At 45.9% G+C, this 16,787-nt stretch overlaps 1 protein-coding gene across 1 annotated transcript; it reads right to left on the minus strand.

Moving 5' to 3' along the window:
• Positions 1–40: 40 nt before the first annotated feature.
• LOC143789511 (SID1 transmembrane family member 2-like) lies at positions 41–11,102 on the minus strand. The gene is made up of 6 exons (XM_077279031.1): positions 10,975–11,102; positions 5,630–5,933; positions 1,774–1,895; positions 1,512–1,676; positions 1,382–1,427; positions 41–218 (listed from the first exon to the last, which is right to left on the minus strand). Exons 2-6 carry the CDS (start codon positions 5,801–5,803, stop codon positions 48–50), a joined length of 678 nt encoding a protein of 225 aa, XP_077135146.1. The 5' UTR covers positions 5,804–5,933; positions 10,975–11,102; the 3' UTR covers positions 41–47.
• Positions 11,103–16,787: the final 5,685 nt, after the last annotated feature.

Genomic DNA, 16,787 nt, shown 5'->3' on the forward strand with positions numbered 1-16,787 from the left:
TGGGGGTCTTCTGCATATGTTGTAAAGGGGTTTAAAATAAATAAAATTTAACAAAATAAATATGTACGTTTGAGGACCTTCCGAATATCAGAGCGATATATTTCCAGGGTACGTACCTGAATATCTTGTATTGAGATGACCGAGCAAGGAAAAGCAGACGGGGATGTGACTTTCACAATCACAGAGTCGACCTCCAGTGGGAAAACATACTTAAAGTACTGCAATAAGACAACACAATAGGAGAAGCGTCAAACCCCTTCAAAAATGCAACTGCACCGATTACCGAGGGGTGCAGCTCCCACCAAGCCGCTAATGTACTGGCACCGGATATCTGACATTGCCAATAAGACATTTCTATTTAATAAAAAGATCAATGAACACGAAGGACGGTGTGAAGCAGGGTACACTAAAAGGGTTGTTCACTTCCCCAAATTTTTATTCCCGAAAGTATTGACATCGTGATGATAGCAGTGCCCAAAACACAAGTTAAAGTGTATCTGTCGCTAGATTTCACAATAGAAACTGCATACATTATTAAACAGATGTTTTAGACCTGAGGAGGCTGATGTACTTATTGTGGAAGCCACGTCAGGTTTGCTGTAGAAACCTGACATTAAAAGGAGTCCAGCTATAAAAGTTAAAAAGTAAATGTGTAATCAGACTCCATCCACCCAGACTGATTGCTGCAGATTGTACTGAGCAGTGAGAGATCTCAGCAGTAGCAAAGAGGAGGGACACTGAAGAGCTGACAGATTAGATGGGAGGATGTTCAGTGGCAGAGAATAGGGACATTGAGGAGCTCTCCATAAAGCCGGGTGGTCAGAGATTGAGCCATCAATCAGGCTCAGCAGGGAGGAGGGTCACTGAGGAGCTGACAGATTAGATGGGAGGATGTTCAGTGGCAGAGGGGAGGGACATTGAGGAGCTGTCCATAAAGCCGGGTGGTCAGAGATTGAGCCATCAATCAGGCTCAGCAGGGAGGAGGGTCACTGAGGAGCTGACAGATTAGATGGGAGGATGTTCAGTGGCAGAGGGGAGGGACATTGAGGAGCTGTCCATAAAGCCGGGTGGTCAGAGATTGAGCCATCAATCAGGCTCAGCAGGGAGGAGGGTCACTGAGGAGCTGACAGATTAGATGGGAGGATGTTCAGTGGCAGAGGGGAGGGACATTGAGGAGCTGTCCATAAAGCCGGGTGGTCAGAGATTGAGCCATCAATCAGGCTCAGCGGGGAGGAGGGACACTGAGGAGCTGTTAATTAGGCTGGGTAGGTGAAGATTGTGGTTAAAGTTTTAAGAAGAATTATACATCCATTCCGACATGGATTACCAAAGTAAGTACACCAATCACACACGTGAAATTCATCCCCCCGTCAATTTATACCTGAGGCTGAGCAGGAGTTGCATTAAAACTGAACCGTTCTTCGGTCCTACAAGTATAAAAAAAACAGAATCTGATGAAGTGCGGCCCCACAGACGCGACCTAAAAAGTCAGGAGGGAGGCGGAGCCTCACCGCAACACGAAGCTGTCGACGTGTGTAACGCGCAGGAAGTAGGTCGCGTTCTTCTCAGACAACGTAGAGACGTCCACGAAGAAGGACTCGGTCTTAGACTCTGCCCGGGTGGGCGGCTGGCACAGCGTGCGTCCGACATCCTGATATTGGTAGTTACGCTGGTACCTGCGTAAAGAGAAATTGGGAGCATAAGTAAGGCCAAAAGCGGACAGACGGGGCTGTGGTATAAGGTGCGGCTCTAAGAGCAATGGAGGCCACTTACAGTCCCCTGAGGGTCAGCGGTACTTGGAAAGACACCACCGCCTCCTTCTGCCTGACAACGAAGAGCAGCGGTGGTCCTTTCTGGTCAGACAGCACCTTGACGGACACTCGGACTCCTTCAGTCTAAAGGCAAAATGCAGAAAACGTGCCGTCATACTACTAAATAAATCATTGCGCCCGACTGTATCCTTCAGTTGTCACCAGGTTTTCCCTCTAATTTGAGCTGCCATGATGTCTCCCAAACACGGCGCACACAGACAGGAGGGATTCCTGCTCTCCTGTCTGTTCAGAAAAAAACCCAGCAACACAGAGGACATTTTACAACAGCACTGAGCAGTGTAGCTGTGAATCCGGATTTAGGGTGAGATAAAACACTTACACAATGAGAGTGCTACTGCTTTCTAGTATCAGTCTCTCTGCTCATCTATCCATACTGAAGCTGTAATCTGATCCCTCAGTGATTTGGCAGTGCATCATACTTTGACAGATGAATTTTGGGAGGAGAAAAGGCTCATAAGTGAAGAAAGTATACTTCTCCGATAATATAAGGAACTTTTACAATAAATTAACAGTACAAGATAAGACAGATTTCCATCTTTAGCAGAGATGCTGTGAGTGAACCAGGAAGCTCAGGTTGAACACAACATAACATTGCCTAGAAGAAAATGTGATTACAACCAGGAAGCATTGCTGAAATTCTTCTCTATTATGTAGAGAAATCGTCCGTCGTCACAGCAATATAATGTCCGCTTCCTTCACATTTAACAAAATTTACTTGCAAATGTAAATAAAGATTTTCTGCAGCAGCTGCCAAGTCAAAATCAATAAAAGGTTAATAAAGATGAAAAAAACTCCAAGGAAGACAGAACTTATACTTCCTGGAGAGAGAACAATATGGCCAGTGTCGCTGGAAATTCCCATTTGAGCCACAGGTCGTCCTGGATCCAGAGACGGCGTTTGGGGAAGGCAGATGGGCAACTGTCCAGGGCCCCTAATCCTTTGGGGGCTTACACTGATGACCCCATTAAAAACACAATGAAAAAAATAAAAAACACAAATTTGGGGTCGCTGCGTTCGTCAAGGTCCGATCTAATTAAATATAAAGTAAATTAATCTGCTCGGTAAATGGCGTAATGAGGAAAAAAATAAATCAAAATGACAGAATTACTTTTTTTTTTGGCAGCCACAGCATTGCAATAAAAGGTGATCAAAACATCGTATCTACTCCAATATGGTATCACTAGAAACATCAGCTCGGTGTGCAAAAAATAAGCCCTCACCCAGCCCCGGAGCCCAAAAATGAAAATGCTATGCGTCTTGGAAAATGGCAACAAATTTTTTTTTTCGCCACTGAAATAATAACAATAATAAACTATACATATTTGGCATCTGCATACTAAAAACAAAAAAACAAACAATTGTGGAATTATACGCCTTTTGCAATTTCAACGCACTAGGAATCTTTCTCCAGTCTTTCTGTACATTATGTGGTAGAATGAATCGTGTCGTTCAAAAGTACAACTTATCCTGTAAAAAAACAAGCCCTCATACGACTATATTGGGAATGAAGCTGTTCAACCCTTGTAATCACCATATAACAGCAGCATGGCGCCCCCTGCAGGCTTCAATCTTCGGATGTTCATAATTGGTTGGCTATCAGACTAAAAAAAATTAATCACATCCATAAAATGTAATTATTGTCAGTGGACTTTCTTAGTTCCTAAAATGTGTAGTTATCAGACAGAACTTCCAAGGCATTAAGGTTAACATTTCCACTAGGGACCACCTGAGTGACCCCATAACATCACAGGACAGGAAGTGTTGTCGTAGGGATTTTAGAATTTAGAATTTTTGTGCTCCGTGTACACGGGGGCAGTGTGCTCCGTGTACACGGGGGCAGTGTGCTCCGTGTATTTAGCATCCACATATATAAATACCAGCAGCACAGATGAGAGTTCATAGGTGTTAACATGTTGGCATTCGGCCACCAAATAAGTAAAATTCTGCTCATCGGGTGATTGGATTGTTTATGGAGGAACAAAATTATTTGTTCTCAGCAGCTATGAATTGATTAAGTTGGGGTTGCTTGACGGATAATCCCTTTAAAGTGCCCATCAGCAGGATTGTGCACAGTAACTACAGGCAGTGTCAGCTCGGCGCCGTTATACTGATTACAATGACACCTGGTGATGAAATCCGTCTCGTGGTTCTTGTTTAATCTTTATTTCTAGTTTTGAGTTAATGATATGCTCGTGCTTCGGAGAGGTCTGTGGGGGGCTTCACATAAATATAAATTCAGACATTTCCCAGCAAATCTTTACTCTACTAACAGATGTAAATGCTCTTAAGGCAGAAAACATGTCCAGCAGCACGACAGACGGGTTTATTCAGCGCAGAATGAAAGTCATTATCTAATAGTAATCGCGATCCTGAGCTGTAATCCACGGAGCAATCTGCCGCTTAACAGCAGAATCCCACAGCAGCTACATTCCCCAAATTTAGTCCAAACGGACGATATGTAGGGGGGGCACTTCCTCTTCATAAAAATATAAATACATAAAAAACTGATTTTTACTCTTAACTGGACCTGAAAATCCAGGGCCCAGCCTATTAGTGCCCTAACAGGCAATCCATGTGTCTGTGTAGTAAGAGTTATTTTTAATGGTTTCAACACTCCAATTAATTAATTCTAATTATTGATATGATTTCAATCAGTTAGATAGATATATTTAGATATATATATTTTCTTACTTTCATGGAGTTCACAGAAGGTCATTGAAGTTTAAATGTCCAACCAGATAACAAACGTCATTTGTAGTTTAATAAATGACCAGTTATTTGTTATTAGTAAAAGTATTTGATATTAGTAAATGACCATGTTATTAGTTGTTAGTAACTGACCGGTTTAAGGAAGTTTCTTCCTGGCATTCCAATGAATAACAACGTTTTTTACTGAGATACATTGGGCAGTATAAAGTATAAAAAGAGGATTGGAACCTTGGGGAAGAGAGAGATATGGAGGGAGAGACACACATGAAACAGAGATGGGAGCTACAGAGACAGCTTGATGACTTCTACCATAATAATGTAATGTATTTATTTTACTTTATTGTTTCATCTTATCATTTATTAAGTAAATTCAGTTTAGTTTACTCAATTTTCGTGTGAGCATTTTCTTATTCATCACAGTCCTTGAATCCGTGGCAAACATATTTTTGAGCACGCCACAGACACTATTAGCACCCGAGGATAACACCTGATCCCAGCACACTCATCACCGATCCACAGAGTCTGTGGCACTATGTATGTACTATCTGAATGGATCAGGAGTCCGCATGCTCTACTCTTACGCCTTTCATCTCTATTGGACTGACGGAGAGTGCAGCGCCAGCTTCCTCCTTCTGTCCCACAGACAATTACGTGGACTCCTGCTGTACTGGGAAGGGAATAAACATGGCCCTTTTGGTGACCATAGGTCTAAATCTAAACACACTGACTTTCTGCTGTGTCTCTAATATTAGTTTTTGTGGAAATTAAATATTTTCCCAATTCTCATCTCCTTTTCATCAGATTCATAATTTGTAGATGGTCTCACCAACTTACTGTTTCCCCTTTCTAACCCTATTGCATCATGACCCTTTTCTTAATGTGACTGTTTTGCAATACGTTCTTTTTTTTTTCTGAAAACAAAGTCTGTAGAGACCCATCTGTCTGTCCATACAAAAATACAAGTGGGGACATCGATCCCGATGTGGCACACACTGACATGTCTGGGGGGCTTCTTTAAGCAATCGGTGTAATCACGACCGTACAAAGATACCAGGCAGTGCACAGTGCTTTTCGTTGGTCGCTCTTACCTTGTTCCTCAGCATGGTGTGATTGAAGGCATATATGTTCTGCAGGTCACTGTTGACCGTGTCGTTATAATCCTGATTGAAATCGGCGTCCTTCTGAACGATGTCTTTGGTGGGAGAGTCCTGGAGCCCCGCCACCGTCCATACCAGGAGCAGGATGCAGACGGCGGGCAGCATTTTCCAGCAGCAGCAACAGGTGGAGGAGTGCGGAGTCCCGGCCGTCCTGTGCACCTTCCAACATCAGCAGAACTTCACACCACACCTTACGCAATCACAAGACTGCATGTCTGAGTCACCGGCAGACGTCCTGCACAGCATACAGAAAGATCAGAGACCCAGAAACCATACACTGCAGATCACACGCTACAAGGAGACCCCAAACTATCATCTGATCGCTTATGGCCCCACCATCCACCAGAGGTGGCCCCAAGTCCCATCTACTGCATAGAGCGGTAGGGTGAATGCTCGACCACTGCTCCACCTAAACTCCTCCGCGTGGTGGTCCTGTCTAGAGAACTGGGAGGGGGGCACACAATACCCATCCAAGATATTGAGGGTCAGTGATCAGGCATTCACCCATTTCTAGTCTGAGCCATTTTTCATTTTTTTTCAACCCCTTCTTCCAAATGTGATAACTTCCTATCTCTAAGATCGTATCTCAATATGTAGTAGGAATATTATTAATAAAAAAAATAATAAAATACCTGAAATTATAAATGTAGCATAGTTCTTCTGATTCGCCATGTCTCTTACCCCATGTGCAGGGCAATGCAGTAGCTTAAAGTATCTTTGGTTACGACCATTCATAACAATTAGCTGCTACTGGTCGTAACCATGGATACACGAGTCAGGAGAACTACCTTACATTTCTAGTTGGAGGTATTTGCTAATATTATACCCACTACATATTGAGATAGGATCTTGGAGATGGGAATACCCATTTAAAAGTTGAATTTTTCCATTATTCATTGAGCAGTAAAAATGACAAATGTGGCAACGTGATTTTCTGGATCAGAACCATTGATTCCAAAATTACAATCTTTTTTTCTACTTATGTTTGTTTTTTTGTTGTTTTTAAATTTCAGATCTTTGAAAAAATAAAAAAATAAAGCGTTCACTTTTTTATTAAATGTTTATCTTTACTTTTTCGTTCCCCTGGGGAATTTGAATCTGTGATTGTTGGAGAATGGAGTGGTTACATTGCACGTAATACTGTGACCACAACAAGCAAATTGAAAAAAAAATCCCTCTGGTTCTGATCTGACAGTTTTCTGCAGCGTGCTGGTCGCATTGCTTCACCAGTTACATTGTGCCCCCCATTCACTTACATTACGATGTAGCAGCGGCAAAAAGCAATTTTTGGCCATCTGACCCTTCTGCTGCCAGAGGCGCTGTGAAGCCCTACAATGGCCCAGCAACCAAAACCCCAACACTCCCCCTCTGATACAGCTGCACCGGAGCTGCAGGCTTCGTTACAATGTGCACACAAACAAGAGCCAGATCTGCAGAATGAGATTTACTGGAATAGTTACGGCCATAAAAAAAAATTAATGTTTGAGGTCGGACATATTTATAACCGCACTGACGTGGAGGAGAATCAGGTTTCCAGGTCATTTTTAATGCTCAATAAAAGCCGTAGAAGCAAAGCTGCCTAAAACCAACGGCGGAATTACATTTTTATTTTCACCACTTCTCCGTACTTTTTCTCCAGCTTTCAGTACATTATTTGGTACAATAAGAGGTCGTTCAATAGTACAACTTGTCCTATAAAACAAACAAAAGCCCCCATATGGCAATGTGGACGGGGCGGTGTGCGACCAATCACACCCAACGCCGAGTCCACGGATCACGAGTGGAGATCAGCAACTCTCTGGAGATTGTAACTCAACCGGAAAATTACATTTGCATTAAATCAATTTGTTGTGAATTGAAACAGCCGGGAAAGGGTTAAGTAATACAACAACCCTCCGATCAGATTCGCACCTCTGTGTCTCATGATCGAGTCTGGCCAGCAATGTGCGGACCACCCGCGGGTCTCTGACCCAACAGTGTCCTTGCTCCTCAGCCTCCGCGCCGCTCTTCACCAGACCTCACACAGGCACATCACTGACGGGTGTCACAATATGGGGGCAAGAGGAGAGCGGGCGAGCTGGAGGCGCAGAAACAGGAGATTGGGGCCTATTGGAGCAGCGGGAGAGGTGCTGCCTCCAACCAACTGGCAGCTGCCACTCTCAGGTTCGTCATGATGTCATCAGAGAAGCGTAATGGTGTTATACAGTCAGAGTGATGTCATCAGTGCAGCATGATGTCACTGGTGTGGCATAGCCTGGCGTATGATGCCAATGGGACGTCTCACCAGACTGACTAATCAGAAGAAGAGTGTCGTGGGATGGCAGGAGCTTGGAGGCAGCTCTCGCAGATTCCAGGAAGCTCAGAGGCGGACACCCGGGGGAGGTCGGTGGCGGCTCTTGCGGACACCCGGGGAGATTCTTGCAGAATCAGAAGAGCGTGGGACGGCAGGAGCTTAGGGGCAGTTCTTGCAGATTCCGTCCAGTGACCACAGATTACGGATCTCCCCGGCTCTACGCCCCTTTATTACCCGCCTGACCCCCAGTTGCGATCTCCCCGGCTCTACGCCCCGTTATTACCCGCCTCACCCTCAGTTGCGATCTCCCCGCCTCTACGTCCCTTTATTACCCGCCTCACCCTCAGATGTGATCTCCCCGGCTCTACGCCCCTTTATTACCCCCCTCACCCTCAGATGTGATCTCCCCGCCTCTACGCCCCTTTTTTACCCGCCTCACCCTCAGTTGCCATCTCCCCGCCTCTACACCCCTTTATTACCAGCCTCACCCTCAGTCGTGATCTCCCAGGCTCTACGCCCCTTCACTACCCGCCTCACCCTCAGTCGCCATCTCCCCGCCTCTACGCCCCTTTATTACCCGCCTCACCCTCAGATGTGATCTCCCCGGCTCTACGCCCCTTTATTACCCGCCTCACCCTCAGATGTGATCTCCCCACCTCTACACCCCTTTATTACCCGCCTCACCCTCAGATGTGATCTCCCCGCCTCTACACCCCTTCATTACCCGCCTCACCCTCAGATGTGATCTCCCCGGCTCTACGCCCCTTTATTACCCGCCTCACCCTCAGATGTGATCTCCCCGGCTCTACACCCCTTTATTACCCGCCTCTACACCCCTTTATTACCCGCCTCACCCTCAGATGTGATCTCCCCGCCTCTACACCCCTTTATTACCTGCCTCACCCTCAGATGTGATCTCCCCGGCTCTACGCCCCTTTATTACCCGCCTCACCCTCAGATGTGATCTCCCCGGCTCTACACCCCTTTATTACCCGCCTCTACACCCCTTTATTACCCGCCTCACCCTCAGATGTGATCTCCCCGCCTCTACACCCCTTTATTACCTGCCTCACCCTCAGATGTGATCTCCCCGCCTCTACGCCCCTTCATTACCCGCCTCACCCTCAGATGTGATCTCCCCGCCTCTACACCCCTTTATTACCCGCCTCACCCTCAGATGTGATCTCCCTGGCTCTACGCCCCTTTATTACCCACCTCACCCTCAGATGTGATCTCCCCGCCTCTACACCCCTTCATTACCCGCCTCACCCTCAGATGTGATCTCCCCGGCTCTACGCCCCTTTATTACCCGCCTCACCCTCAGTTGCCATCTCCCCGCCTCTACACCCCTTTATTACCAGCCTCACCCTCAGTCGTGATCTCCCAGGCTCTACGCCCCTTCACTACCCGCCTCACCCTCAGTCGCCATCTCCCCGCCTCTACGCCCCTTTATTACCCGCCTCACCCTCAGATGTGATCTCCCCGGCTCTACGCCCCTTTATTACCCGCCTCACCCTCAGATGTGATCTCCCCACCTCTACACCCCTTTATTACCCGCCTCACCCTCAGATGTGATCTCCCCGCCTCTACACCCCTTCATTACCCGCCTCACCCTCAGATGTGATCTCCCCGGCTCTACGCCCCTTTATTACCCGCCTCACCCTCAGATGTGATCTCCCCGGCTCTACACCCCTTTATTACCCGCCTCTACACCCCTTTATTACCCGCCTCACCCTCAGATGTGATCTCCCCGCCTCTACACCCCTTTATTACCTGCCTCACCCTCAGATGTGATCTCCCCGGCTCTACGCCCCTTTATTACCCGCCTCACCCTCAGATGTGATCTCCCCGGCTCTACACCCCTTTATTACCCGCCTCTACACCCCTTTATTACCCGCCTCACCCTCAGATGTGATCTCCCCGCCTCTACACCCCTTTATTACCTGCCTCACCCTCAGATGTGATCTCCCCGCCTCTACGCCCCTTCATTACCCGCCTCACCCTCAGATGTGATCTCCCCGCCTCTACACCCCTTTATTACCCGCCTCACCCTCAGATGTGATCTCCCTGGCTCTACGCCCCTTTATTACCCACCTCACCCTCAGATGTGATCTCCCCGCCTCTACACCCCTTCATTACCCGCCTCACCCTCAGATGTGATCTCCCCGGCTCTACGCCCCTTTATTACCCGCCTCACCCTCAGATGTGATCTCCCCGGCTCTACACCCCTTTATTACCCGCCTCACCCTCAGATGTGATCTCCCCGCCTCTACACCCCTTTATTACCCGCCTCACCCTCAGATGTGATCTCCCCGGCTCTACGCCCCTTTATTACCCGCCTCACCCTCAGATGTGATCTCCCCGGCTCTACACCCCTTCATTACCCGCCTCTACACCCCTTTATTACCCGCCTCACCCTCAGATGTGATCTCCCCGCCTCTACACCCCTTTATTACCTGCCTCACCCTCAGATGTGATCTCCCCGCCTCTACGCCCCTTCATTACCCGCCTCACCCTCAGATGTGATCTCCCCGCCTCTACACCCCTTTATTACCCGCCTCACCCTCAGATGTGATCTCCCTGGCTCTACACCCCTTCATTACCCGCCTCACCCTCAGATGTGATCTCCCCGCCTCTACACCCCTTTATTACCTGCCTCACCCTCAGATGTGATCTCCCCGCCTCTACACCCCTTCATTACCCACCTTACCCTCAGATGTGATCTCCCCGCCTCTACGCCCTTTTATTACTCGCCTCACCCTCAGGTGTGACAATATTCACACAAATTAATAATATTAGATTCTGTCAAATCTGATTTTTTTTTTACAGAAATTAATTGAAAAAAAAGATAAATTGGATTGGTGACAAACAGACTGATGACACCACGGGGAGCCGGACGGGACATTATCAGTCACACAAGCGGTAAACAAGCAGAAGGCACAAGACAACACAAAGCGGGGACCGGCGGTGACCGAGCACTCACATCCGTCCTCCCCATCCGGCACTCCGGCCCCGCTCCGCCTCCTCTCCCCGGTGTCCGCTCTCCACAACTGAGCCGCATCCACAGGAGCCGGAAGATCACAATAACACAGGGGGCGGGGCCAGGGTGACGTCACCCGCCTCTGAGGGGAGACATCACGTGACGAGCTGCAGCCTGGAGAGTCACGTGTGCGACTATAAACGGAGGACGGGACACGTGACCTGAGGATGGAACACGTGACCTGAGGATGGCTCCGCTCAACTAACAACTCCATAATGTGCCCGAGCTGGAGATCCAGCCCCGCACTGTCTGCGCACGGGAGGAGCAGGGAGCAGCTTCTCTCTACACAATCATTATCAGTATTGGTGCCCTTCCTCTCCTGCACTAGACTATGTATTTATAGATTACAATATTATGTTATTCATTATGTAGTTACTATATTTATGTTTATTAATGATATTCATTTTTTATCTATTTATTTTATCTATCTATATATTATATTTATTTAGATATTATTTTGTTTATTTTGATTTATATTTACGCATTTTATTTGTATTTATATGCTTATTATATACGATTTGTTATATTTTGTCAGACGTTAGATTTATATATATATATTTTATATAATACATGTATTTATTACATTTATCTATTATATCTATAGTGTTAAATATTAATATAAAAAATTACTTACGTATAATAAATAAGAAGTAGAACTACATAAATATAATATATGAATATGAAAATATATAAATACTAGATGGTGGCCCGATTCTAACGTATCGGGTATTCTAGAATATGCATGTCCACGTAGTATATTGCCCAGCCACGTAGTATATTGCCCAGCCACGTAGTATATTGCCCAGCGACATAGTATATTGCCCAGCCACGTAGTATATTGCCCAGCCACGTAGTATATTGCCCAGCCACGTAGTATATTGCCCAGCCACGTAGTATATTGCCCAGCCACGTAGTATATTGCCCAGCGACATAGTATATTGCCCAGCCACGTAGTATATTGCCCAGCCACGTAGTATATTGCCCAGTGACGTAGTATATTGCCCAGCCACGTAGTATATTGCCCAGCGACATAGTATATTGCCCAACTATGTAGTATATTGCCCAGCCACGTAGTATATTGCCCAGCCACGTAGTATATTGCCCAGTGACGTAGTATATTGCCCAGCCACGTAGTATATTGCCCAGCGACATAGTATATTGCCCAACTATGTAGTATATTGCCCAGCCACGTAGTATATTGCCCAGCCACGTAGTATATTGCCCAGTGACGTAGTATATTGCCCAGTCACGTAGTATACAGCACAGAGCCACGTAGTATACAGCAGAGCCACGTAGTAAATTGCCCAGTGACGTAGTATACAGCACAGAGCCACGTAGTATACAGCAGAGCCACGTAGTATATTGCCCAGTCACGTAGTATATTGGACAGCGACGTAGTATACAGCACAGAGCCACGTAGTATATTGCCCAGTGACGTAGTATATTGCACAGCGCCACGTAGTATATTGTCCAGCCACGTAGTATATTGCTCAGCCACGTAATATATTGCCCAGCCACGTAGTATATTGCCCAGCGACATAGTATATTGCCCAGCCACATAGTATATTGCCCAGCCACGTAGTATATTGCCCAGCCACGTAGTATATTGCCCAGCCATGTAGTATATTGCCCAGCCACGTAGTATATTGCCCAGTGACGTAGTATATTGCCCAGTCACGTAGTATACAGCACAGAGCCACGTAGTATACAGCAGAGCCACGTAGTAAATTGCCCAGTGACGTAGTATACAGCACAGAGCCACGTAGTATACAGCAGAGCCACGTAGTATATTGCCCGGCCACGTAGTATATTGCCCAGTCACGTAGTATATTGGACAGCGACGTAGTATACAGCACAGAGCCACGTAGTATATTGCCCAGTGACGTAGTATATTGCACAGCGCCACGTAGTATATTGCCCAGCCACGTAGTATATTGCCCAGCCACGTAGTATATTGCCCAGTGACGTAGTATATTGCAGTGACGTAGTATACAGCATAGAGCCACGTAGTATATTGCCTAGCCACGTAGTATATTGCCCAGTGACGTAGTATACAGCAGAGCCACCTAGTATATTGCCCAGTCACGTAGTATACAGCACAGAGCCACGTAGTATATTGCCCAGCCACGTAGTATATTGCCCAGCCACGTAGTATATTGCACAGCGACGTAGTATATTGCACAGCGACGTAGTATACAGCACAGAGCCACGTAGTATATTGCCCAGTGACGTAGTTTACTGCCCAGTGACGTAGTATATTGCCCAGCCTTGTAGTATATTGCCCAGTGACGTAGTATATTGCACAGCGCCACGTAGTATATTGTCCAGCCACGTAGTATATTGCCCAGCCACGTAGTATATTGCCCAGTGACGTAGTATACAGCACAGAGCCACGTAGTATATTGCCCAGCCACCTAGTATATTGCCCAGTGACGTAGTATACAGCAGAGCCACGTAGTATATTGCCCAGTCACGTAGTATACAGCACAGAGCCACGTAGTATATTGCCCAGTCACGTAGTATACAGCACAGAGCCACGTAGTATATTGCCCAGTCACGTAGTATACAGCACAGAGCCACGTAGTATATTGCCCAGTCACGTAGTATACAGCACAGAGCCACGTAGTATATTGCCCAGCCATGTATGTCACAGGTTAAAAAATAAACTTATACTCGCCTTCCAATCCGAGGGGCCCTTGTAGTTCTAACATACTCACCATACTTGTAGTTCTGTCGCCTGTGTGCGGTGCAGGCGGCAGCTTCCGGTCCCAGGGTGTGATGACGTCGCGGTTACATGACCGTGACATCATGACAGGTCCTTCTCCCACACGATCCTTGCTACTGGAACCTGCCGCTTGCACGGAGCGGTTACCGGAGGGTCACGAGGACCGGGAAAGGCGGCGGAAGGTGAGTATATAATGATTTTTTTATTATTTTTAACATTAGATCCTTTTACTATTGAGGCTGCATAATAGTAAAAACTTGGTCACACAGGGTTAATAGCGGCGGTAACGGAGTGAGTTACCCGCGGCATAACGCGGTCCGTTACCGCGTGTGACCAAGTGTGAGCGGTGACTACAGGGGAGTAGGGAGGGACTAATCGGACTCTGGCTGTTGCTGATTGGTCGCGGCAGCCATGACAGGCAGCTGGCGAGACCAATCAGCGAATGAATAACCGTGGCGGAAGTTGAGGACAGACAGAAAGACGGAAGTGGCCCTTAGACAATTATATAGTAGATAATTATAAATATAACAAATACATAAATATAATAAATGAACTGTTAAGCTGTAAAGTGCTACAAAATATGTTGGCGCCATATAAAGATTATTATTATCATTAAATATATTACATAAATATGTATTTTTTGTTATATTATAAAGCATTTTTGCATTAGTTACATTTATGTCTTGTTATATTATAATGCATTTTTTCATTATTACATTTACGTGTTTATGTAGTTACTGTATTTATTGTAGCATAGATATAACCACACGGGATGAACCCGCTGCAGATTTTCGGGCCAATTTTGCAGGCGAGACGATGAGTTTTCCATAATCCGTATGACGTCAATTTCTGCTGCGGAAAACTCAACAATTTGCAGCTGATTTTCCCCATTGACTTCCATAGAGAAGTGAGAATCTGCAGTTCTATCCTGGTTGTTGCAGTTTTCTCGGATCACCTGCAGGAAGAGATGAGAAATAAGGCTATGTGCACACATTGTGGATTTGGCTGTGGAATTTTCTGTGCAGACTCTGCATCTCTTGGCAAAAAATGCAGGTCAGAATCTGCGCTTTTTTTTGGTGTGTGCATTGTGCACACCTTGCAGATTTTTGTGCAGATTTTTTCCTTTTCTTTATCCGTGCGGATTTCTATTATGGAATGGGTGCAGAAACGCAGCAGATCTGCACAAAGAATTGACATGGTCCTTTTTTGAATTTGCTGCGCTTTCCGTGCGGAATTTTCCGCACCATATTTAGCACAGCATTTTTTTTTTGCCATTGATTTACATTGTACTGTAAATCACTTGCAGATCTGCAGCGAATCAAAACGCTGCGGATCTGCAGGAAATCTGCAACGTGTACACATACCCTTAGACTTCCATGGCTCTCCTCCGCCATACAGTCCCAATGTTTAATCCCTACTCCAAAACTTAAAGATGGCGGGGAGTGGTTAGTGTGACGTAAGTCACGGTCGTCCTTTAAAAAAAAAAAAAGGCGTAGAACAAATACATTTGTGTGTCAGTCCTCTATAAAAAGTCACGCTTTGCTCACAATTCCACACAAACGTGCGACTTTTCCCACGTTGGCCTCCCGCTCTTTTCTGGTATTGAACTGAACATACTGGGTTAAAAAGGCGATTTCTGGAAAAACAACAACCCCAAATTACATTGATTTTTTGCAATGTTCCACAACGGTCTCGCGCTCTTATCTGACATTAGGTATTGTACCAGGAGGCTAAAAAAATATTAACATTTGCTCCATATTTCGGAATAAAGCTTCTTCACACATCATTTTTTTGGTAAGTGCGCTCTCCATTATTTTTCGGATACATCACAGACTCGTTTCTATGAATGCGCCTTTTCACTGTCCTTTACTGATCGTCCGCTAAAGAAAAACAAACAGACGCGTCCTACTGTGATCCTTCAAAAAAAAATAAACAATTTCATATTGTTGGGAGACGTTTATGCTGTACGTGTCTACTTGTGGCCACCTAGTGGTTGTGGTGTGCATTGCAGGCTGATACTCCATCATGAGAAGTCTATGGGATTGATACTTTCATGATCTTCAGAAGCGAAATACTCCTCTACTTCCCGGGAAATAGTGCGCTCATGACGACTGACAGTTCACATAGATGGCATGGTTGTGCCGCTCACCTTACCTGCGCGATATTGTGCAGAGACTGCAGCAGGAGCCCTGAAGATGGCTGAATCCAGTGATTAAATTAACCTTGGAAACTTCTGTAGCAAAGAGCTTGGAAGCGCTGCGCTCGTTGCCTATGACACCGGCCACCACCGATAAACTGCAGAAGTGGCCATTAACATAAGCAAGAAGCTGTAATGTTATGTTCACACGTGGCGTTTTTTGCAGGTTTTTTTCTGCACCAAAAATCAGAGTGGCGGAAATAAAAATACTGTGAGGTTTTTACTTACGTTCGTGTAAAAATATGCATGGGGAGGTAATAAAAAAAAAAAGACAGCAAGTGCATGAGATTTCAGACGTCTCATTGGTTATAATGGTACAGTAAAATGCTGCAAATTTTATGCATCACATACGCCCAGTAAAAAAAAGATACAGCAGGTGTGAACATGCCCCTAACACTATCCTTTTATTTTTGAGAACAGAAATGATTATTAAGGAGGTAAATTGTAATAAGTTGCTTGTTTTTACAATCACTTTGCAATATTACCCTTTAACCTTCAGATGGGTGATAACTAGTGATGGGCGAACGTGCCGGGATGAGGTGTTATCTGAGCATGCTCTGGTGCTGCCCGAGTGTCCCTGTTTGTTAAGTAATCCCTGCATGTGTTGCAGCTGTCGAACAGACACGAGACATGCAGCCGTGGGGACTCGAACATATTGTTTGAGCACGCCAAAGACACACTGTTAGCACCAGAGCATGCTCAGATAACACCTTTTCCCAGCACGTTTGCTCATCAGTAGTGACAATGTCCATTTTAGGCCATGATAAGATAAGTACCGTACTCAGGCCTTTTCCGCTCTCGTAGATCAGACACCCCAGTAAATAATCAGTCTCC

This window comes from Ranitomeya variabilis, unplaced genomic scaffold, assembly GCF_051348905.1.
Source record: "Ranitomeya variabilis isolate aRanVar5 unplaced genomic scaffold, aRanVar5.hap1 Scaffold_277, whole genome shotgun sequence".
Lineage (NCBI taxonomy): Eukaryota > Metazoa > Chordata > Amphibia > Anura > Dendrobatidae > Ranitomeya > Ranitomeya variabilis.